The sequence below is a fragment of the Strongylocentrotus purpuratus genome, unplaced genomic scaffold (genome assembly GCF_000002235.5).
Source record: "Strongylocentrotus purpuratus isolate Spur 01 unplaced genomic scaffold, Spur_5.0 spur5_scaffold_13, whole genome shotgun sequence".
Classification (NCBI taxonomy): Eukaryota; Metazoa; Echinodermata; class Echinoidea; order Camarodonta; family Strongylocentrotidae; genus Strongylocentrotus; species Strongylocentrotus purpuratus.
Genome location: NW_022145598.1, coordinates 24,922,345 through 24,944,673, shown reverse-complemented (window position 1 = coordinate 24,944,673; position 22,329 = coordinate 24,922,345). Strand labels below are relative to the sequence as shown.

The 22,329-nt window shown below is 38.5% G+C and overlaps 1 protein-coding gene across 5 annotated transcripts in view; it reads left to right on the top strand.

Moving 5' to 3' along the window:
- The window catches only part of LOC577828 (nucleoprotein TPR), an 81,376-nt gene that overhangs the window by 1,292 nt on the left and 57,755 nt on the right, over positions 1 to 22,329 (top strand). For 4 of the 5 annotated variants that reach the window (XM_030983222.1, XM_030983221.1, XM_030983224.1 and 1 more), the window contains exons 2-25: positions 534 to 638; positions 1,681 to 1,851; positions 2,332 to 2,435; positions 2,923 to 3,036; positions 3,945 to 4,088; positions 5,152 to 5,232; positions 6,147 to 6,303; positions 7,501 to 7,572; positions 8,175 to 8,269; positions 10,014 to 10,106; positions 10,616 to 10,720; positions 11,141 to 11,248; positions 11,935 to 12,065; positions 13,206 to 13,307; positions 13,453 to 13,609; positions 14,569 to 14,753; positions 15,189 to 15,267; positions 16,435 to 16,578; positions 17,325 to 17,498; positions 18,254 to 18,394; positions 18,868 to 19,051; positions 19,693 to 19,797; positions 20,640 to 20,789; positions 21,766 to 21,863. In XM_030983222.1, the coding sequence (XP_030839082.1) occupies positions 534 to 638; positions 1,681 to 1,851; positions 2,332 to 2,435; positions 2,923 to 3,036; positions 3,945 to 4,088; positions 5,152 to 5,232; positions 6,147 to 6,303; positions 7,501 to 7,572; positions 8,175 to 8,269; positions 10,014 to 10,106; positions 10,616 to 10,720; positions 11,141 to 11,248; positions 11,935 to 12,065; positions 13,206 to 13,307; positions 13,453 to 13,609; positions 14,569 to 14,753; positions 15,189 to 15,267; positions 16,435 to 16,578; positions 17,325 to 17,498; positions 18,254 to 18,394; positions 18,868 to 19,051; positions 19,693 to 19,797; positions 20,640 to 20,789; positions 21,766 to 21,863 (2,999 nt within the window). Of the gene's footprint in view, positions 1 to 533; positions 639 to 1,680; positions 1,852 to 2,331; positions 2,436 to 2,922; positions 3,037 to 3,944; positions 4,089 to 5,151; positions 5,233 to 6,146; positions 6,304 to 7,500; positions 7,573 to 8,174; positions 8,270 to 10,013; positions 10,107 to 10,615; positions 10,721 to 10,744; positions 10,754 to 11,140; positions 11,249 to 11,934; positions 12,066 to 13,205; positions 13,308 to 13,452; positions 13,610 to 14,568; positions 14,754 to 15,188; positions 15,268 to 16,434; positions 16,579 to 17,324; positions 17,499 to 18,253; positions 18,395 to 18,867; positions 19,052 to 19,692; positions 19,798 to 20,639; positions 20,790 to 21,765; positions 21,864 to 22,329 lie in introns of those variants that run through there. The other variant, XM_030983226.1, reaches the window with a different exon arrangement.

Below are 22,329 nucleotides of genomic sequence, written 5' to 3'. Positions count from 1 at the left end.
TCGTTCTCAGACCAGCGCCTCTACTGCTTAAAGATTAAATTAGATCTAGAATAAATGAACATGGAAGTTCATTTTATTACTGTTAAAAAAAAGACAAATCCTATAATTCTAAAGAAGAAATGATTAACTTTTTGAATACCCATAATACATAAATACATGTTAGATATTTATAGATCTATAGCCTGTACATAAAAATGCTCAAAGCGCTCATATATACGAACCAGCGATAGGGCCTACAGTACAGCATTTATTCTAAAATTAAAAAGTACAAGCTTATCTAAAAGCCTAAGAAGGTCTAGATTTATTTTTCCTAGTCAAATGACACACAAAGCGTCACAGTGGCTAGGTTCAAACCTATGACACTCTGTGTTGTTACAATATCATTGAATCACTACTTTTAATATACTAAATGTACACATAGCTTGTGGCATGGCAGTTGTGCAGTGTGCACTTAAATGGTTGTAAGGGATTTCTGATTCTCAAAAACTTATGATTTCAAAATGCAGTTTATCTCCTTCTTTATTCCTGTACAGAGCAACGCTATGAACAACTTGAGAAACAGCTGATTGCAGCACACAAGAAGCTGGAAACAGAGTCCACTCAGTTTCAGGATGCAAAGAAAAAAGTGGAAGATTTTGGTAAAGAAATAATATTTATTCAATATCTTAAAAGTAACTGCTAACATCAGGCATGTCAGTTTTTCAGACCATAGCCAGGCCCTGACACCTCTCCGCTTCAGGCTTCATTTTATACAGCACATATATGACTCCAGGTGCCAGTTTCTCCAAACGTCATAAGTCTAAGTTCCTGGATATCCCATAGGAACGTGTGTCAATTCTATACCACGTTTCGATGGGATGTCCAAGAAGTTAGACTTATGATGGTTTCGAGAAACAGGCCCCAGCCGCCCCTGGATGTCAGAGTCTCTATTTAGGCTTACTCAATGAAATGAACTTGTATCCCTGTAATAACGATGGCATAATTCAGGTCAAAAGGTCAGATATATTGCAAACTGTTGATCTTACTGCAGAGACCACTTGCCTATTAATTGTCATTTATATCATCATTCTGTGGGATATCATATGTTTACTTCGATGTTGAGGAATAAAGATATCCTTGTTTGCCCCTCCAGGTAATGCTATCTCTCAGATATGGACTGTACTTAAGTAGAACCTATCTAGAAAAGCTTCCCATCTTCAGTATTTAACCACTTATAATCAATGAGTGGTATTCTGAAATCGATGTTGTCTTTTATGTTCGTAAAATTTTTTTAATTGTCATTTTCAAAACTAGCACAAATCATTGGTTAATGTAAAACTGGCAGCGTTTGTGTCAAGGTTAAAGAGACATCTGCACAAGCACCAATGGTAACTGTTGAGTGCCACAAAATTTGAATTTGTGAAAATGAACATCATTTTTCCTAACCCGAACACAGTTTTCAGAATATGGCCCAAGGTTCACACTTTACAGCTCTTTTAATTGTGGAATGCCAGGAGTGTCAAGTCTGACGGACATGAGCAATAAACAAGAACCGACTGTTATTATTATTATTGTTGAGTAACTCCAGTATAGATGTCATCTCTTGATGACTACTTAATACTTTGAGCAGTCCAAGGATATACATGTATGAACTTCCCCTTTGTAAAATGCGCCTTTTTTGTGTAACTTGCGTTCATACAGAGAGCCAGCTGCAGGCAGCCAAGCTGGAGCTGGAAGAGTTCAAGGGTCAAACGGAGGGCACGGCCAGCTCATACCAGGAGCTGGCTAGGGTCAGTCAGCAGCTCGAGGCCGACAAGCAGGACCTCGTCCAGGTGGTTGAGAGGAAGACCAAACAGCTGGACCAGCTACAGAGTAAGTGAATCTACAGGCCAATCCAATATCTAGTCAAGAAATTGCTCGACTACAAGTGTAGTTTCATTAGAGAAGATTGAGTTCTGGGAAGAGGTGAAAAATAATTTGTGAGCGTTATCATTGTTATTGTGAAAGTGTGGAAGAACATCAGAGAAAAAATGTTCCCTGAAAAGCAGGCCTCTTCAAATGCCTTCATATTTTAAATATGGCATGTAACATCATACAAAATGGACAGATTTTTATGCCACATGTCCGTGTAGTCCCATATACTTCTTTCTATGTACAGTGCTTGTAACTTTACCAAGACTGGGCCAGATTTCCTATCATTTTGATGATTTCAGAACCTTACAGTAAACACCAATACTTATATGCTAGATAATCAACCTTTTTTGATAGATTCCACACCGCTTCTTTTACAATGCAATCACATGACCATAACTCAACCTTATCTATTGCTCTTCTACCATCTTATATTTTCAGATGAGTGGGATAGCATGTCTCAGAAGCTTGCTACAGCCAATGGTTCCCGGACACAGCTGCAGATGAGGGTGGACGAGCTAGAAAATGAAGATGTGTCATGGAAGGTAAAGTATAAGATTGTACCCTTCTTTGTGTATTGTGATATAGTAGTAATGATTTCCAGGTATCACTACAGTGCTCTTTATAGCCATAGTGTCTCAATGTGCTTCAAATTGAAAAAATGATAGGAAAGAGAGACAATTTTATCTCGCAACTTAAGCTCACTTTAAATAGCTACAATTTTGGCTCTCCCTATTCTTCTCCTCCTCCTCCTCCTTCTTCTTCTTCTTTTTTTTCTTGTTGTTCTCCCTTTTCCATAAGCTTTTCTTGTTATTTTTTAAAACAAGCACTCTGTAAATGTAAATCTGTTACGAACATCAAGTCTTGGATCTTTCGTTGTGGAAATCTTTGTGTAGGTACATGTACTAACAGATTTACATTTATGGATGTGTCTCCTTTCTGTCCTAAGCTTTGAATAACATTCAAATTTACATAAATTTATCAATTTACATTTTAAAACTTTAAAACAATGTTTCATCTTTTCATTGTTAGTACCGGGAGAAGCGTCTTCAACAGGAGATCCAGGGCTTGACTTCACAGAGTGGATACCTTCAGACAGAGCTAGAGAAGAAGACCAGCGAGGTTCTCACACTCAGAAAAGATAAGGTAAGAAAGAATGAATAATAATGATAATTATATTTGGTTCTTGTATAGCGCATATCACCTTATATAACGTCTCTATGCGCTTCCAAAGAGCTTTGGAAATCATTACCCGAAATTTAGCTCCGGCAGCCGTATTCAGCGCACAGTGCATTTCAAGGAATAATCCTACCAGGTACCCATTTATCTAACCTATGTCGAATGTGGCAAATATAGATTAATATCTTGCCAAAGGAAAGAAGCGTACCGAGGAACGTCTGGTGTGGGGAAAGAGAGGAAAATGAAGAAATTGGAGACAGGCCAAGAGAGCATTGACAAATTGGATTTAGGCAATGTTTGATAGAGCGGGTTGTGTATGTGTGTTATTTGAGTTTTAACAGACGTGAATCAATAATAAATGAATAATTTAAGTCTGGGGATCGACTTTTAACATCACCATCTGAAAGGTGTGACTCAGTCTCAAACTGGAGTCCATACCATGGACATTAGGGCAAGACATTTCTCTATTGGTTTTGTGTCCATAAATGAAATGCCTGTTCAACGATCTATGTGTTATTGTTGGATATTCATATGCTATTCCTTTGTTTTATAGATGCAGTCTTACTAGTAACGATTTAAAAACATTAAACTTTGTTTTTACTTTGATACCATTCTAACCGGGTCTTGTAGCTTCAGAGCCAGTTCAATGATAAATCAGGGCCCCGTTTCACAAAACTTGTTATCAGTGACAAATGACAGTCTTTGTGATAAGCTACTGAAATCGTTGCTTCTGATTGGTTATCAGCAGATGTTTTCATTGATTTTTGTCATTTGTCATTGAAAAAAGGCTTTGTGAAACAGGTCCCATTTGAATGTAAGCACACCCATTCCCGATGACTCCATTCACATCCAATTTGTAATCTTCTTTCAATCAGTCCAACCAGATCTTGCAGCTACAGAGCCAGTTGAACGATAAGTCTGATGAGTGTAAACACGCCCTGGACGCATCAGAGAACCTGAGGAAAGTGACCCAGGAACAAGCCAAGAGGATTGAAGAGCTTAGCGGACAGGTCAAAGAGGTAGACATTTTTTTTTTGTTTTTTTTTTTTGTATTATTCATTTTCCCCTTTTTTTTTAAAGATATTTAAAAAAAATTATTATTATTATTATTATTATTATTTTTTTTTGTTGTTGTTGTTGTTGGGGGGGGGGGGGGGGGGGAGTTATAGATTGTGGCATCGTCAGTATGTACATGTACCTTGTATGATTGTTGGGTGTCAGTACAGCCTCTAGGTAGTGAAGTTGAATTAAAATGAATGGATGTATAAGAAGATATATACATTTCTTTGTAAGAATTTTCTTCAATTCAATTTGTTTTGCTGTCAAAGTTATTTCAATATTATGATTCATGCAAATGATATCCATTGTTTTAGCCATGAAAGAGAAATAATGTTGAGCAGAAATAGCAATGCATGTGGTACATTTTTATTAACTCTATGTTGCTTGGCAAAAAAAGAAGTTTTTAATGGAAATGTATAATTACTGATTGGCAATACTTGATAAATAGTGAATGTATTACATTTGTTCAAACCATTGAATTTCATACATGATAGTTAATTTGTGTATTGCTTCTGGTTACTCACATATATGTAATAGTGGTATAGCTAATTGTCAGAATATACATGTGACATATATTTATTTGTTAAAGTGACTCTGTAACACTGTCTCAGATTCCAAAACAGAAATCCTGGATTAAGCTCTTGCTGCAATTATAATTATAAACCTTTAGGTCAGTCAGGAATCCAATGACTTTGACAAGCCGATCGCCTGTCTAATTATCAAGATATTTATGATTGGAAATAGAAATTTCAAAAACCGTTTTTTCCCAACGGATTTTATATAACACTACCGTCTACTGGAGAAAATGAGTACCGTATGGTATAACCAGTCACTCAAAGATTTTTACTTTTTGAGGCACTTCAGGATCATTTTGAAGCGCAATTTTTTAGGGCTTCAGTATTACACCATATCACAGACACCGATACCACTTAGGGCCATGTATCTCATAATTGTACAACTGGAAACATTGTTAAACGATGCCTTTAAAATTTCATCCTGTTGGTCATGTTCCTCATTTAACAGGGCCTCAACGTGATCTCTCAAAATGAGGAGCAGTTCCAAGCAGAGGTACAGGCTCAGAACAAGCTCGCTAACCTCTACAAGGTAAGGATACAGAGACACAAGAGGAGAGAGAGAAATAGGGAGGGAGGAGGGGGAGGGAGGGAGAAGAGGGAGAGAGATGGGGGCAGGGAGAAAGAGAAAGGGGGAGGGAGGTGGGGAGAGAGAGAGGGGGAGGGAGGGAGGGGAGGGGGGGGAGGAGGAGGAGGAGGAGGAGGAGGAGGAGGAGGAGGAGGAGGAGGAGGAGGAGGAGGAGGAGGAGGAGGAGGAGGAGGAGGAGGAGGAGGAGGAGGAGGAGGAGGAGGAGGAGGAGGAGGAGGAGGAGGAGGAGGAGGAGGAGGAGGAGGAGGAGGAGGAGGAGGAGGAGGAGGAGGAGGAGGAGGAGGAGGAGGAGGAGGAGAAGAAGAAGAAGAAGAAGAAGAAGAAGAAGAAGAAGAAGGAGGGAGGGAGAGGAGAAGGAGGGAGGGAGAGGAGATGGATGGAGGAGGCGACGAAGGGGAGGGGAGAAAGAGGGAGGGAAAGAGAAAGGGAGAGAGAGAAGGGGGAGGAGAGCTGTCGATTGCCAAATTAAAATACACGAGGAGATGTTCAGTCATTTAAACAGAAGCCGAGGCTCTGGTGAAGGAACTGATCACAACCATTGAGGAGCCACAAAATTTTCCTAAACGAGCAAGAAAAATGTTAAAGCCCATCTGCACTAGTTTGGCCAGGAGGGATTATACCTCCCTGCATGGTCACTGGCAGGCGGTTATCTCTTCAAATCAGCTCTCAATTAACATAAGAAAAAGGTAAACATGGAGGTCAATGGGTACCGCTTAGGCATTGTTGGCTATACAGAGGGTGCAAGTAGTTACAAGTAGTGCAGTCCCGCTTTAACAAGCCACAAATCTGTTTATACTTCTGTTTTTAACTGCAATATTCATCCTTAACTTTACTACCTTTTATTTGATCAATGACAGCGTGCCGGTGATGAGGGAGACTCGCGTGTGAAGGAACTCATCACAGCGGTGGAGGAGCTGAGAGGTCTCCTCAAGCAAGCAACGGAAGCGACCAATGAGATGGAGACCAGAACCAAGGAGCAGGAGAGTAGTCACGCAGTCAAAGAGAAAGAAATGAGTGAGATTAAACGTAGACTTAAGACTTACCTATTCAACACAAAGTAATTCCCCGTCTTCATACCTAATTTATTAGCACATGTCCTATCTTCTTGTAATTTATTCATTATTCAACTACATAATTATTGCAGTTTCATTTATGTTACTTGTTGTATTTTTCATTTTCATTATCATGTTACTGTAAATACACTGTTAGTTAAGTAAGAGCGTTTGTTTTGTCTAAATTAAGCACAATGTTCATTTTACGTTTCTTGTTGATGCTTATTACATATTTAGATTAAACGTAATTTTCATTTGTTCTGTAAAACCAGCGCTATATAAATTTTAGATATTATTATTATATTTCCCCCCTCCTTTTTGTGCGTATCATGATATTGATGGAAGACCAATCGCCCACAGTTTGTTTACTCTGAATGTTTGGATCTAGAAAAAAAACTGACTTGGACAGAATTTGTTTTGGACTGCCCGAGCATGTCCTACAGATCAGAGTGTTCAAAATTTGGGTTAAGAATAAGATAGTGTGAGAAATAACCCTCCTAGGGGCAGATCTTGTTCCTGGTGTGCTCATTTCACAAGTTCTGTTGGTCATTCAGCCAACCATTACATTTTTCCAGGAATTGATCTGTTTTTTTCCTCCTTATTACAGTTGTACGTCTTTTTTTATTCATAAAATAATTTTTGTCATAATTTTTTTTTTTTTTTTAATATACCGGTACCGCTCGTGAAACAACTGCCCTAAAATGTTGATTTGATCACAAATTCAATAGAAAACTAAGGTTAAAACATACTTGAAAACATACTTGAAGAGAAAAATATTCTCAGAAAGAATGAAACGTTGATAATACCAGAATAATAACCAAAAAAATGTACCTACTTGTAAATAAACTGTGGGTCTTAATATATGAAAAACAGCATGAGGAATGGACATTCCTGCATTAGAAGTGTGTCGCGCGTGGTTGTAAGCTTTGTTTTAATGAATTCCTTTTTTGGGGGGCTTGAAATTTCTTTTCTTTTTTTTTTTGGTTCCTGTTTTTGGTAGCACAAGGTTGGCAGCTCTGGTCATTATCCTGAACTACAGGAGTGACTCTTTACTCTTTTCGGGGGAGGGGGGATTAGCAGACAACTTGATGATCCCATAGCTAATTCCGCAGGACAATCATTAACCTGTGACTTTTTTTCTCTCTTTTTTTTCTTTCAGATGACAAAATCGCTAAACTGCAGAGAGAACTGGAAGACGCCAATGATCTCCTGGCCGCGGCCCGCAAGAGAGGTACCGGTGCATTTTGTTTTTCTAGATACCCGATTACACTATTTGGATATTCTATGCATCTTGGCCCATTAATTTATTTTACAGCTCAGTTACGGCAAATCCGAGCTACTGTGTCTCATTATATTGCCGACCACATGTAAGATTTCAATATGATTGATCAGGCCAGGGCCCTGTCTTACAAAAAGTTGACATTAATCGCAACTGATTTGTGAATGATATCAATCATGACGGTGTACATGAGAGATAGGAGACTGAAAACTTGTGATTGATTGGAGGACTTGCGATTTATTTCGCAATCCAAATCAATCGAAACTCTTTATATCACAGGGCCCAGATATTAATTGAAATGATAATGATTTATGTTAAAAACTCGTCAATACTTGATAGTGTATGGAACAGCAAAAGACCAAATACCTTATACATGTAGGTCCCAAATTGGGCCCCCAAATCTGACAAAAAAAATTATGTTTCCTCTCTTTCTCTTTCTCTCTTTCTTAATCTGTCTTGCTCTCACTTTCTTTCCTTCCCTCTTCCATCTTGTATTATTTTCCTGTATTTCCCCTGCCTCACTTTTCGTTCTCACATTTTTTTTTTCCCATTAGGTGTAGCGCCCATGTCCGATGAAGAGCTGAGTAATCTATGCCCGACGGCCGCGGCTGCCAGCTCATTCATCAAGTCAGGCATGACACTCACAGAGGCAAGTTATCCATCGAAAACTCTTTCCTTTAATCTAAATTGAATATTGGGTTTAGAAATTGTAACATGATTGAGAAAAACAGAGCACTATTGGTCCAACATACCATGAAACCAGAAAATGATGTTAAGTGAATTTACGCAATTTACATAAATTTCTTTCTGCTTTATAAACGTCATATATTCAAGATCGCATGAGTTTCACGTCATGAGATTTCTGGTTTTACAACTGTGTATGGCACTTATGTCATTTGACAAGGTGTCGATCTAAGTTTGCCACACTCGACCCAGGTGAGGTAAATGGGTACCTGGCAGGAATTAATTCCTTGAATTGCGAGAGCGCTGTAATGGCAGCTAGGCTAAATGTTGGGGACACTGACAAGGTGTTGATCTAAGTTTGCCACACTCGACCCAGGTGAGGTAAATGGGTACCTGGCATGAATTAATTCCTTGAATTGCGAGAGCGCTGTAATGGCAGCTAGGCTAAATGTTGGGGACACTGTGACGATACATAATCAAGCAGGACACAAAGTTCTAAACCCAGTATGAGACCACGCTGACAATCAAGCTGTAATTGAACAATACAAATAAAGGAAACATCCAATCAATACTGGAATACATGTACACATGCTTATCAATGACATTATTTGTTACAATAATTATCCATCTTGTCTGGTCTCAATCAATAAATGCATAACTGAATATGAATTAACTTGTTTCTGTCAATTATTTATGTGTCATATCCAAAAACCTCTCCTGAAACAATATCTGATCTTAAATACAATTATTTGATACAAAAGGCTTGCTTGCTTATATCCTAGCACTGACTTTCAAATATGTAAACAATAACCGGTCAAAGCAATGCTCTCAAAACCCTAATTTCACAACACAAGGCCCAAGTTTAGCTTAGCAAAATACTTATAAACAATGTATTCAAAGCCTAACTTTTATCTCCCTAAATGAAACATTTATTTATTATTCATCACTAATAACCAGCTTGAACATTTATATCAACCTTGTAAGAAATAATATGCTTCAGCTATCATACAGCCTTATTTATCATGGCTCACTTCATAATCTGTCAACTAAAAAAAGAGGCGTGACTACTTCCGGTCACTAAACGTGTACAGTGCATGCATGCATTATTTGCACGTATTATGTATACCACTGCTACATTACGTACTTAAATACAAATCTTTCGCAACAAATTTACATCACTAACCATCAACATAATTAATAGAAATTATCACTGATTATCATTCAACAACTCTTTAAAGGAATAGCAATGTAATTGTCTACTTACAACGTTGGGCTCATCAAAAAGAATTAATTTATCATCACAACCTCACGGTCGTCCGACCGTTCCAAACAAGGAAAATCAGTGGCATGCAAAGAAACGACCTCAATAGTCAAATACATGTCAATTCCCCAAAAAGCCTCGTCTATGACGTCAGCATTTCCCGACTTATCGTTACATGATTTTATCAAACACAGGAGAAAACTTCCTGTCAGTAACACTAAAGACGGGGTAATAATTAATTTGTGCGCCTCTGAATAGAATTGTCTAGATAGACGCTGCTATATAAATTATCTATACTATTAAAATATATTATTATTATTATGGTTTGGGTAAATCTCTGGGTAAAAAAGTCTTAATAGTAAGATGCGTAAACTATTCTAAGCTCATATATTGAGTAATCCCAGTTGTGAGTGAACCAACAAATGAATCTATTTGTCCAATTCTGCAGATCTACAGCCAGTATGTGAGGACCTCAGACGAGCTGATGATGGAAAAACAGGAGAACCAAAGACTCAATATGTACATGGACCAGATTCTAGTTGTAAGTAGTATTTTCATTCTCAATGAGCAGTGATATTATTATATGAATGTTGAACATGAATAGACTGCATAGAGCATTCTGCCGAAACCCTATGGTGTAGACATGTAGTCATGTGAGCCTTAGAAGTGTCGTAGTCGAGTGGATTAAGCACTTGACTTGAAATTCAAAGGTCGTTGTTTGATCCCCGACACGGCACTAACATCCTTTGGCAAGAGGTTAATCTACATTTGCCACTCTCCACCATGAATCATGTGCCTTGTGATCTACACTCCATAGCCTCGACTCTAAACCATCCATCAAGACAAAATCAATTTCGTTTGAATATTCCAACCCTCGCTATACAAATTTATTTTGAGGTTCTTTTATGATCAGCCATTCCCAATAACTTCCGAACGTATCTTTCACAATGCATTCACATGTTCAATTCTTCACCTTATCTTTGAAATAAATTAAATGTACCCTGCCTAAAATTTATTTTAAAAATGTGTTTTTTTTTTCTACATTTGCAGGAGATAGAGGAGAAGGCTCCTGTTCTTCAGAAGCAGAGGGAGGACTATGAGCAAGCCTTGGGAACAGTCAGCCAACTTTCATCTAAACTAGAGGCAGCCATGTTGGTAAGCCCATAAACCATATAGGGAGCCATGTTGGTTATCCCAATGTAGATTTTCCTATGTGTAACTGATGCTGGTTGAAAGCAAATTTATGGTCCATGAATAGATTGTCTATCAGTCATTAGGATTTAAGTAAGCACTCATGATAAGATTTCATTTATAATCAGGGCTCAACATTTAGAGGCCCCCTGTGCAATAGTGCCCCCAAATTTTCTCCCTGACCCCTAAATGTTGAAATTAAAAAGGTGACCCAACGTCCGATTCTAAACCCCTAAATTTTCAAATTTGAACCAGCTGTAAAAATAAGTCACTATGGAACCTTGCCTAGAGCTATTCGCTCATGATGTTCATTGTAAAATATATTTCTTGTGGTGAATATTTGTTCATGTGTTGAAATACACTGATCGTTTCCTTGCTTTGTAGGAGGGTGAGCAGCTGAGAATCAACGTGGATGATTCCGACCGCAGAGTGAGCCATCTTGGACGAGAGAACATCAGGCTGAAACAGAAGAATACAGATCTTGGACAACAGGTAGACATGACCAATATTTCATATTCAGGGGACAACATATTAAAGGCACACTGTCCTACTTGTAGCTACTTGCTCCCTCTATATAGAAAACTTCCCCAATCGGTGCCTGTTGGTCCCCCATGATCCTCTTTTCTTATGTTAAATGAGAGTTGAGTTAATGAGATGGCCACCTGTCACAGTGACCTCGCTGGCTCGCTGGGTGGTCTAATCCCTTCTGGCTGAAGTAGTAAAGCCTACCATTTCAAGGGATCGCTTGGGTAACTTTGTCTCAGATTCTGAAATATTTTCCTGGATTGAGCTCATGCTGCAATCATAATTTAAAACCTTTAGGTCAGTCAGGAACTCCATGAGTTTTGCAAGCTGATCGCCTGTCTGATTATCAAGATTTTATGATTGAAAATCAAAATCAAAATTCAAAAAAGGGGAGGAGAGGGGAGGGAGGTGTTATATGGGTACCTGGTACCGGTTGGATGTGACCGTCATTGTTGGTCAAACATTTTTTAAACGTCAAGTAACGCCCGACTGGAATGCTCCCCAGGGAGTGGAGATTGTGCACACAATGTGTGCGGGTAAGTATTGAATCCAATGACCGGGGTAAAAATATATCTGTAAAGTGCTTATAGAGACATTTGTATTAGGCGCTATATAAAAGGGTCATATTTTTATTGTTATTATTTTTGCTGTAGGTTCGTGTCCTGGTTCGTGAGGTCTCTGAAGCCAGGGGAGGTCCCATCCAAGCTCCTGATCAGATGGACGTGTCTTCTAGCGATATCTCCAGCTCTTCTCAAGTCATCTCGGATACGCTTGTGTCTTTCAGGTAAGGAGGAGAAGGATAATAATAATAATAATATCAGGCCTGATAAAAACACGATTTAAATCGGTTTCCCAATTTTTTCAATTTTTTCCCAATTTTTTTTACTTCCTGATTTTCCCCTTATTTTTTATATTCTTCCCTGTTTTTCCCTATTATTTCCTAATTGTTCTTACTCAAAAGGGGGGAATGATGTTAGATGCCATTTTATCCCGAATACTCGAGAAGGGCGTGGTTGAGGGTGGAAATTTTTTTTTTTTTCTCTAGTGCTCACTATCACCCCTATAATATGGACATTTTATATAGTGCTGATATCTGCCAGGCTCTGACGCTCATGGCACTTTACACATGTTACCCTTGTTATAGCCAAGCTGCCAAAGTAACTAGCGCTCAAGCATATCAGGTACCCATTTACACCTGGGTAGATGACTGATACTGGATGACTGCTATTGATTCCATTTTTGCTGATAATTATAGTAGTATACAAAGTGATGTTCAGGACAAAATTGTAACTTGTTGAAGTTTTAGAGAGTGTTCATTTGTGCAACCTTCCATGTTAAAACAAGTCTTATACCCAATCAATCTTTAATCACAGATCCATTTGGAATTGAAACAATTACAAATAAATGTACACGTATGTCACTGCAATTACTGTCAAAAATTGACCTTTTCTCATGTGAATATGACCTTGATAACACTTCTAGCTTGTAGAAAATAGTTATATTTCATTCATACAAGTCTTGTGTCAGATGTAACAACACTGATTCAGCTTTTTAAAACTTTTCCTGTTTCATTCCATTCATTTGTCCAATGTACCTTCAACAAATTGTTTCCATAGAGAATGTATAGCAGTGTCAACTACTTCCTTATTTTACTAAATTATTGTTCAGGTTTCATGACCCCCCCCCCCCCTGACATTTCGATGAGATCTTTGTAGGCACCATCTTAATCTGTACCTTATAGTTTATTGGTTCTGAAACTATAATGTCTATCAGACTTTCCAGTTCTTGACCCATGGTATTTGTATGGGAACCGGAAGTGCCTTTGCCAAATATACCCATGGCCAGTGCTGCCCTTTATGTCCAAATACCATAGTTGTGGTGGCGAGAATGACGATGTCTATCCCAAATTGCTTTGTATCGACAGATCTGTTGAAGAGCTTCAGCAGCAGAACGAACGTTTGCTTGGTGTCGTGAGAGATCTCAGTGAGAAACAGGAGAAAGAAGAATCAGAGACACTACAATCCAAGTAAGCTCTTTTCTTTATTTTATATATTTGTTGTACTAATATGATATATGATTTTTACCAGAGGAAAAGACTTAATTGTATATACAACTTATATGATAATCCTGGATAATCATGCCATTTCTAACTTTTTTTCCTTTATTTTCAGAACTGCTGAGCTAAAGAAGCAGCTTGAGGAATCCATAGAGGAACTGGATGGCATGAGGTCAGCGAGGTCACGACAGACTGAAATGGTAGAGTCCATTGTCAGACAGAGGGACATGTATAGGGTGCTATTAGCACAGACAGGAGCCTCACCCCCACCAGTAAGTGGTTTCTTCCATACAGACACATTTAAGCCCCGCTGCACTAATTTGGCCAGGAGGGATTAGAGCTCCCTGCATTGTCACTGACAGATGGTTATCTCATCAAATCAGCTCTCAATTAACCTAAGAAAGAGAGGATCATGGGGGACCGATTGTCACTGCTTAGGCATTGTTTGCTATACAGAGGGCGCAAGTAGCTATAAGTAGTGCAGTGGGGCTTTAACAAGTGTCATGTTAGAATTAGGGAGAGTCCATGAATAAAGTGTTATTATCACAGAACTGAGCCTCACCCCCACCAGTAAGTGGTATCTTCCACTTGTAGGTATTTAAGAAGTGAGAGACCATTATCTATTATGGGGATTTTTATTGCTGAAAGGAGCTTTTCCCTCACATATAAGTGGTTCTTTCACGTCACGGGATGCTGTCTGTAAGTTTAGATTGTTCCATTGCCGGGCATAGAGGTGTTCATATTGGAGATGCCGTTACACAGAAGTTAAAGGGATCGTTTAACAATGTTAAATCTGAGATACAAGGCCCTACGTGTTATCAGTGTCTGTGATATGATGTAATATTGAAGCCCTAAAAAAATCGCGCTTCAAAATGATCAAGAAGTGCTTCAAAAAAGTAAAAATCTTTGAATGACCGGTTTTACCATACTCGTTTCCCCCAATAGACTGTAGTGTTATGAAAACCGTCAGGCGAACGGTTTTCAAAACGTGTAATTCCGATCATAAATATCTTGATAATCAGACAGGCGATCGGCTTGTAAAAGTCACGGGGTTCCTGACTGACCTAAAGGTTTATAATTATCATTGCATCATGAGCTAAATCCAGAATATGTTTTCAGAATCTGAGACAAAGTTACCGGATCCCTTTAAACAGAACTGTTAGAATTCTTTTATGAAAAGAAAAACAACAACAAAACAAATCTCTGTTATTTTTTTTCTTCATACATGTAGCTGCCCACATCACCCTTCACCACACCCACCCAGAAGAGTCTGCACAAGAAGAGCCCTCTAGTGACGACGGCCAGTCAGAAGAGTCCTGGACTCCTGTTGCCTAGCAACCAAGAAACGAAGGTTGCCTTGGACACCCTACAGACAGAGTTTGATACATACAGGAAGGAGAAGGGAGAAAATGAAAGGTAAGCTTTCCTTCTGTGATAATGTTTGAGGTCCTTGTGTATTTTATATTCATGTCTTCACTATCCACGCTTTTAAAGGGGAAGGTCACCCTGATTAGTTGGTTTTAATAGAAGCAGAAAAATAAGAGAAACAGATCAGTGAAAGTTTGAGCATTTTTAACTTCGCCATGATTGTATTATGTATTTAGTTACTGATGAGCCTTCTGGCGAAACAGTCTGTATAACTCGTACCAATAAAGTGTAACCTTCCAACTCCTATATCTACATTTGCTCCTACAGTTGAGCACTGTCAGAAATTGCAGTTTCACTAAACTTGCTTATATATATATATATATAGAGACCTTTTTTTGGACTGCTTATCTTACCACTTTTGTATAATGTTTTGTTCTAGATATCAATTTTGAAATGGTTGTTTCTTGTTTTTATCAATTACAGAATGTTGAATGAGCAGCTGGAGAAATTTAGACAAGAACTGTCGGATTTCAGAGTGCAGAACACCAAGCTATCATCACAGGTAAATCATCAGGAGATACATTCCATCAAACCTCATGTATTCCTCTCTCTCGTTTCTCTTATGTCTTCATGTCTCCACTTTCTTCAGAATAATATTTTCCCATACAGATATTCATGTACCTACTTTTATCTACAATCTCTGTTATTTGAATGTTTATCACTTACAGTTGGGATGCAAAATAATGTGCATTTAAATAGAAACAGTCAAACCTGTCTATAGCGACCACCCAATGGAAACACAAAAAGTGGCCTTTGTAGACAGGTGGTCTTTGTAGACAGGTTCCTTTAGTACATGATTCATTGAGAAACCATATTCAAGGGAAACAACAAATGTGGCCTTTGTAGACAGGTGGTCACTAAAGCAGGTTTGACTGTATATGCAAAATTAACCCCTGAGTGTACAAGCATGCATAATCCCACCGCTGCCATCGGGCACTTTTATGTAAGACATGCCCTGTGGGGTGTTTCACAAAACTTGTCATCAGTTACAAATGACAGTTGTTGTTATAAGCTACTGAAATCCTTGCTTCTGATTGGTTATCAGCAGATTTTTCACTGATATTTGTCATTTGTCATTTTTAAAAAAGGCTCTGTGAAATGTGTCCCTGGTGAATAATGCTGTAATTTGTTTAAAAGTATATGGTTAAGGTTGGTGTTGGGGTTGGGTTTTGATGGTAACATGAATCTCACACTTAAAATTAATGAGCTAAATTTTAGTTTCAGGGTTACATATAGTGTTTGCTCCAGGGAGCTGTTTCACAGAGCCTTTAAAAAAACAGTGACAAATCTGCTGATAACCAATCACAAGCAAGGATTTCACAAGCTTATAACAAAAACTGTTATTTGTCTCTTTGTGAAATGGGGCCCAAGAATGGAGTTTGTGGATTTGATTAGAGTTAGAAATGGATCCTTAGTAATTGCCGCTGGAGCATCAGTCATAAAACCAGCAGTCTCATTGGTCTTTTACCTCCTCTACTTTTGAAGATTTGTGACCAGTCCTTTTAATAGAGATTAATGGGCTCGATTCAGCCAGTGCATGCAATTTATTGTCATAAAAGCTATGATGACTTCCTCAATTGATACACTGTTGACATACATTTGCATTCAGGACATATCATTCAAAATGATATGTTTAATAATGACTTATAATCTTGTTTATGTATTGTAGTTGGACTTTTCAAGTGAGCGTTACAATGTCTTGCAGTCCAATGTTGATGGATACAAGAAGGAGATATCAGCGCTTGCAGACAAGAATCAGAAGTTCTCCAGCCAGGTTGTAACACTTCAGCAAACTGCCAGTTCAGTCACACAGGTATGCACTTTGTAAATGCTGCGAAACAGTGCATTTCTCTTACAGGGAGATGGTAATCAGTTTTCATGTGCAGTATGTCGCTACACCAGGCTAGGTAGAAAAAAGAAAGTAGAAAGTCTCGCTCACAGCAAATCTGTGGTCCCATCAAGAAATTCCGCCTTGTACAGGTATCCTGAATACAGTTTTCAAGGTGAAACTTGGAAAATACTCAGTCCCTCAGGTGGGATCTAAACCGAGGTTCTGCATACAGGAGTCTTACAACCTACAGTATGTAGTTTAGAAACCAATGCACTCTTCAAAGAAAGGGGAAATTAGGTGTGCTAGTACACGTTCAGCTCCATGTAGTGATGCCTTACACAAAATACTGCAGTAATCTTCAGCATTGAAAGAGATAGTTGTACATGATTCTTTGAACACCAGGGAGGTGTTTCACAAAGATCCTAAGTTGGACTTAAAAATTATAGAAAGCTGTTTATAGCATCTTTGAAAATATTTTGTAAAAGTAATTTCAAAAGGCATATGGTAAAGTGTTGATTCAAATCATTTATATTTCTGTTTTCTTGATGTGGAATTTATGAAAATTCTTAAATACTTGGCTCTTTGCTTTTGTATAATTTAATTTAAGGCTACAAATGGCTCTCCATAATGTTTAAGTCCAACATTAGAGTTCAGTTCGACTTAGGAACTTTGTGAAACACCCCCCTGGAAACAAAGCAAGAACATAATTTTGTCTTCTCTTTTGCCAGGACTTGTTGGCCGCGCAGGAGAAGCTGAACAAGGCCGAGGTGGAGACCAAGAACCTGAGGGACGAAAATGGGCTCCTCAAGGAGGTGGAGATTCGTCTGAGCCAGGAGAAGGAGTCTATGCTGAGAGAGCATAAGAACCAAGGACTGCTCCTTACTAACCTAAATCAGATACAGGTATATATAACACGCCTGCCTCCATTGGCTCATTTAGATCAGTATAAATTCTCTTCTTTGTCAAATTGGCAATTGACTAAGAACCTGAGAGACGAGAATGGGCTCCTCAAGGAGGTGGAGATAATGTACGTCTTAGCCAGGAGAGAGAGTATATGCTGAGAGAGCATAAGAACCAAGGACTGCTCCTTACTTTAATCATATACAGGTACAGGGTAGCACTTCGAATTGGCAACACTTGCATGTAAAATTTTGAGGGAACATAAAAATCAAGGAATATTCCTTACTTATCTACAACAGATGCAGGTACATATAACACGCCTGCCTCCATTGGCTCATTAAGACCAGTATAAATCCTCTTCTTTGTCAAATTGGCAACAAGTGCGTGAAAATTACTCCTTGGACTTTATTGAAAGATCCAGAGAACTCACAACCTACACTGTACAACAGGTACAGAAAGCACTCAGTATGAAAAGTAAGAAGCTCTCACACGACATTGTTTTGCCAATTTAAAGAGATAACACAAGATATTAAGTATGACTCATTAATTAACAACAAATACAGGTATTTTTTTAGCAATCTAGGTTAGATCTTCCAAGCCTAAATAGAATTTTATCTTTTCAAAGCAGCAGCTCTTCCAATGTACATTATTCCTATAAATCTAAGAAATGAACTTTGATTTTTTTTTGTATGAAAATGGAGAAGCTCTCATTGGACTTGTTTGTTTCCATGGTATTCTGTTTTCTTTTTTTGTTCAGAATAATCTTGAGCGGTCAGACTTTGAGTCCAAGACGAGGATGACCAATCAGCTTGAGGGAATGGAGCGAGAGCTCTCCTTGGTCAGGAGGAGACTGGACGGTGAGACTGACCAGCATCAAAATGCTCTCAAATCATGGATGGTAAGTAAGATGTCACATGTAATATTAAGTGATTAAAAGGCTTGTTTAATTATCAAAGCGGCTCTAAATATATCCCATGAAATTGAAACTTAATTTTATTTTTTTTTTCATGGAAAAAATAAAGGAATATCGTAATTTTAAAAAATTTAAACATCTCGATTTGGCGCCTGTAGCATGGAATGGATTATTCTTTCAAAAGGCTTAATTGAAATAAAGCACTGGGTCAACAATATCTATCTTAAAGCCCATTTGCACTAGTTTGGCCACAGGGGATTAGACCTCCCTGCAAGGTCACTGACAAATGGTTATCTCATCAAATCAACTCTCAATTAACATAAGAAAAAGGGGATCATGGGGTACTAACAGGCACCAATTAGGCATTGTTTACTATATAGAAGGCGCAAGTAGCTATAAGTAGTGCAGTGGGGCTTTAACTTACTAAATATTTTGCATTGTCAATTTGCTCATCCCAGGGTAAGGTGCAGGACCTACAGAGGCAGCTGAACTCCGAGCTCACCTCCCATCAGAGAACCCGCAACGACCTGGCCAAGATGAGGAACGACCTCCAGAACGTCCGACAGCAGGCCGCGACGACTGACGCTCAGCTCGTGGCAGCTCAGGTCAAGCTCGAGTCCTCTATCAAAGAGAAAGATGATGGTTGGTTGAGTCATTGATTAGGCCTGTCCTCATCAGCCCGAGATTTCCAAATAACCTGCTACTTTAACTATCCCGATCGCAAATTAGCCAGTTAATTTGCGTCCTCATCAGCCCGCAGTTGCAATTAGCAGGATATATGGTTGAGAAAATATCCAGAGAAATATTGGTCTTGTTTCCAAAATATCCAGCCATTTGGGAAACAACAGACTAACTTGCGCCCTTCCGGTCTGGCGAGGACGCAATTTCGAGCTTCGGGATAATATCTCGAGTCTGAAAATAACTGGTTATTTGGCAAACTCAAGTTGATGAGGACAGGCCAATTGATACCCCTTTCCTTACTTTTCCGTGGTAACTATCCCAATAGGACAATAAGCAGATAAGCAGATGTAATTAAGTAAGATGTAAAGTATTAAAGCCTCTCTGCACTAGTTTGGCCAGGAGGGGTTAGACCTCCCTGCGTGGTCACTGGCAGGTGGTTATCTCATCAAATCAACTCTCAATTAACATAAGAAAAAGGGGACCATGGGGGATTAACGGGTACCACTGCATTGTTAACTGTATAGAGGGCGCAAGTAGCTATAAGTAGTGCAGTGAGACTTTAAATATATCTTTTGTGTCCCCCTTCCTCCCTCCTCCTACAGCCATTACAGCCCTAGAGCAGACTGATGGAGGGGTGACCACAGTGAGTGAGACGGAGCTCAAGGAAGTCAACAACAAGCTGAGGATGTCTGAAAATCAGATCAAGAGTAAGCATCCTCTCTTTCTAGTCTTTTATTTTACTTTCTTTTTTTCCTCTTTACGATGCGTACATTTGATGTATTACAGTCAAACCTGTCTACAGCGACCACCCAAGGAAAACACAAAAGTGGTCTCTGAAGACAGGTTACTTTAGTACATGTTTTAATGAGAAACCATTTTCAAGGGAAACAAAAGAAGTGGTCTTTGTAGACAGGTGGTCTCTAAATCAGGTTTGACTGTATTATGGTTTCTTTCTATCTACCTCTCTTTCTGTCTTCTCTGTGTCCTCTTTTCATTCAGGTGTCCATCAAATGTGTTTGTTTGTGATGACATTTTCATGCTGAGTGGTACAAAACATAATTTATTCTGCAGAAGTGCCAAATCGTAGTGCAGTGTGCATTGTAATAGTTGGAAAAACGTCATAATTTTACATGTTAATTCATTTTCACCTCTGCAAAGTTTTAAGATATATGTCAGAATAAGCATTACATAAAAATGAAATACTTACAGTAAACTAGGTGTTGCGACTGTTCGCAAATATGTTTTAAATTTTGTTGTTGTTGTTGATAGTTTAGATACACCTGTAAGAGCAGAATATACTTCTTCTTCTTTTTATTATTATTATTAAGTCTGTCTCCTTCAATTGACTGAAGATTCTTGCAAACTATGTGCGTGTGTGTGTGTTAACCGCAATGTACATCCATTCGATTGCAATTTACATTATAATACAGTTTATTTCCTTTTAATATCAAACCTTCTACTATACAATGTCAGCATCATTCTTTTCCTAAATACATTGTTATGAAATCTGTGAATGGTGACCATTTCTCTCTCTCCTCTGCACCATCAGTCCTGAGGGAGCAAATGAAGAAGCTTCAGGAGCAGAGGGCTCACTACCAGTCTATCAGCAAGTCTGTTGAGCAGAACATGAAGGAACAGAACGAAGCGAGCGAGACCTTCAAGACTACCATGGAAAAGAGGCTGCAAGAAGTAACACAAGGTAAGGACTTTAGGGCGACCATATCTGTTTTGAAGGAATGATTATTGATTGATTGATTGAAATTGTTTATTATGATTGCACTTTGAAGCCAAATGGTTGAATGATGTACAATTTACATTGGTAATAATACATACAAATGTAGTATCAACTTTGATTAGAACAAGAAGCTATTTGCAAAAAGTATAATATATATATAACAAAAATCATGACCAACATGACTACGGCAATAACAGACATAACGTAGAAGACAGAGAAAAAGGGCAAATGAGATTAAGTTATCTGTTTTGAGGTGACACGAGAGTGGGTCAAAGGATGAGCAAGCAGTAACTTTGCTCTTACACACTCTCAGTCAAGTTCTTCTGACAAAGTTCTCCCATTTCGCCAGTCTGAAAAATGACTAAGATATTTCACACGGTGTATAAGGGGGCCTGTTTTGTTTTTAACATGTTTTTTTTATTCTTTTTATTTTATTTTGTTTGTTGTTAAACCATGTCATATCTGAACAGACTTAAAAGTGCTATGTACAGGAAGCCAGCCTTCAGATTTATGCCTGATTTCATGCCCTTTCACCTCTTATTTTATTTCTGGCTTTTTATTGTTAATATACAGAAAATATATATGGGGATCCAGTATAAGTTATAACTAAATTAAATCTGCATTATACAAATGAACTGATTATATCTTCTTGTTTTTCTCTTCCTATGTTTCGCACTCTGCCTGCTTACGGTACTCTGTATCTTCTCTTCCCTACTCTGTACATGTATCTTCTCAACCCAGGTGAGGTAAATGGGTACCTGGCAGGAATTAATTCCTTGAAATGCTCGAGCACCGTAATGGCAGCACAGTTAAAGCCGGGGTTAATAATTTTCCCAATTTGTTAAGGCGCCTTGAGCATCCCTTGGGGTGGATAAGTGCGCATTATAAATGTTGTTATTAATTTCATTATTATTATCCATTTCTTTGCCTGACCCTGTAGAGCATGATGACCTTAGCAAGGAGGTTTCTGAGCTCAGGAAGGATCGTGCGGAGAAGGAGTCAGAGAACAAGGAACTCCATGTAGCCGTCCAGACACAGGTACTGTCTAATCTACATGTACAGACTCTAATTCAATTCAATTCAATTCAATTTATTTCGCAATATAAAAATCAAAGTATACAAGGTAACAGTAAATTCTAACTATATTTACAAAGGTTATATGCAGGGCTTTCCATGAAGGTTGCAAAAACCTGTAAAGTTGGATCCCCCAATTCGACACTTTACCATGATTTCTAAAAGCCTTGAGCAGAGCCTAACTCTGGCTGCCTTAATATTCATCAATGAATAAAACACACCAATAAAAACTAAAACAACAACTACAAGGAGCAGTTTAAAGCTAATCTTGAGCTCTGGTATTGGAATCGTATTTTGAAAGAAAATTGCTATGATTTATTCTGGATTGTTTATCCTGCAGTCGATTGGTTGTTCGAACCAGTGAAATGAAAACAAACTCACAAAAATTACTGGGCATTTTCTTCTATACGAACTACAACTGGTCATCTAG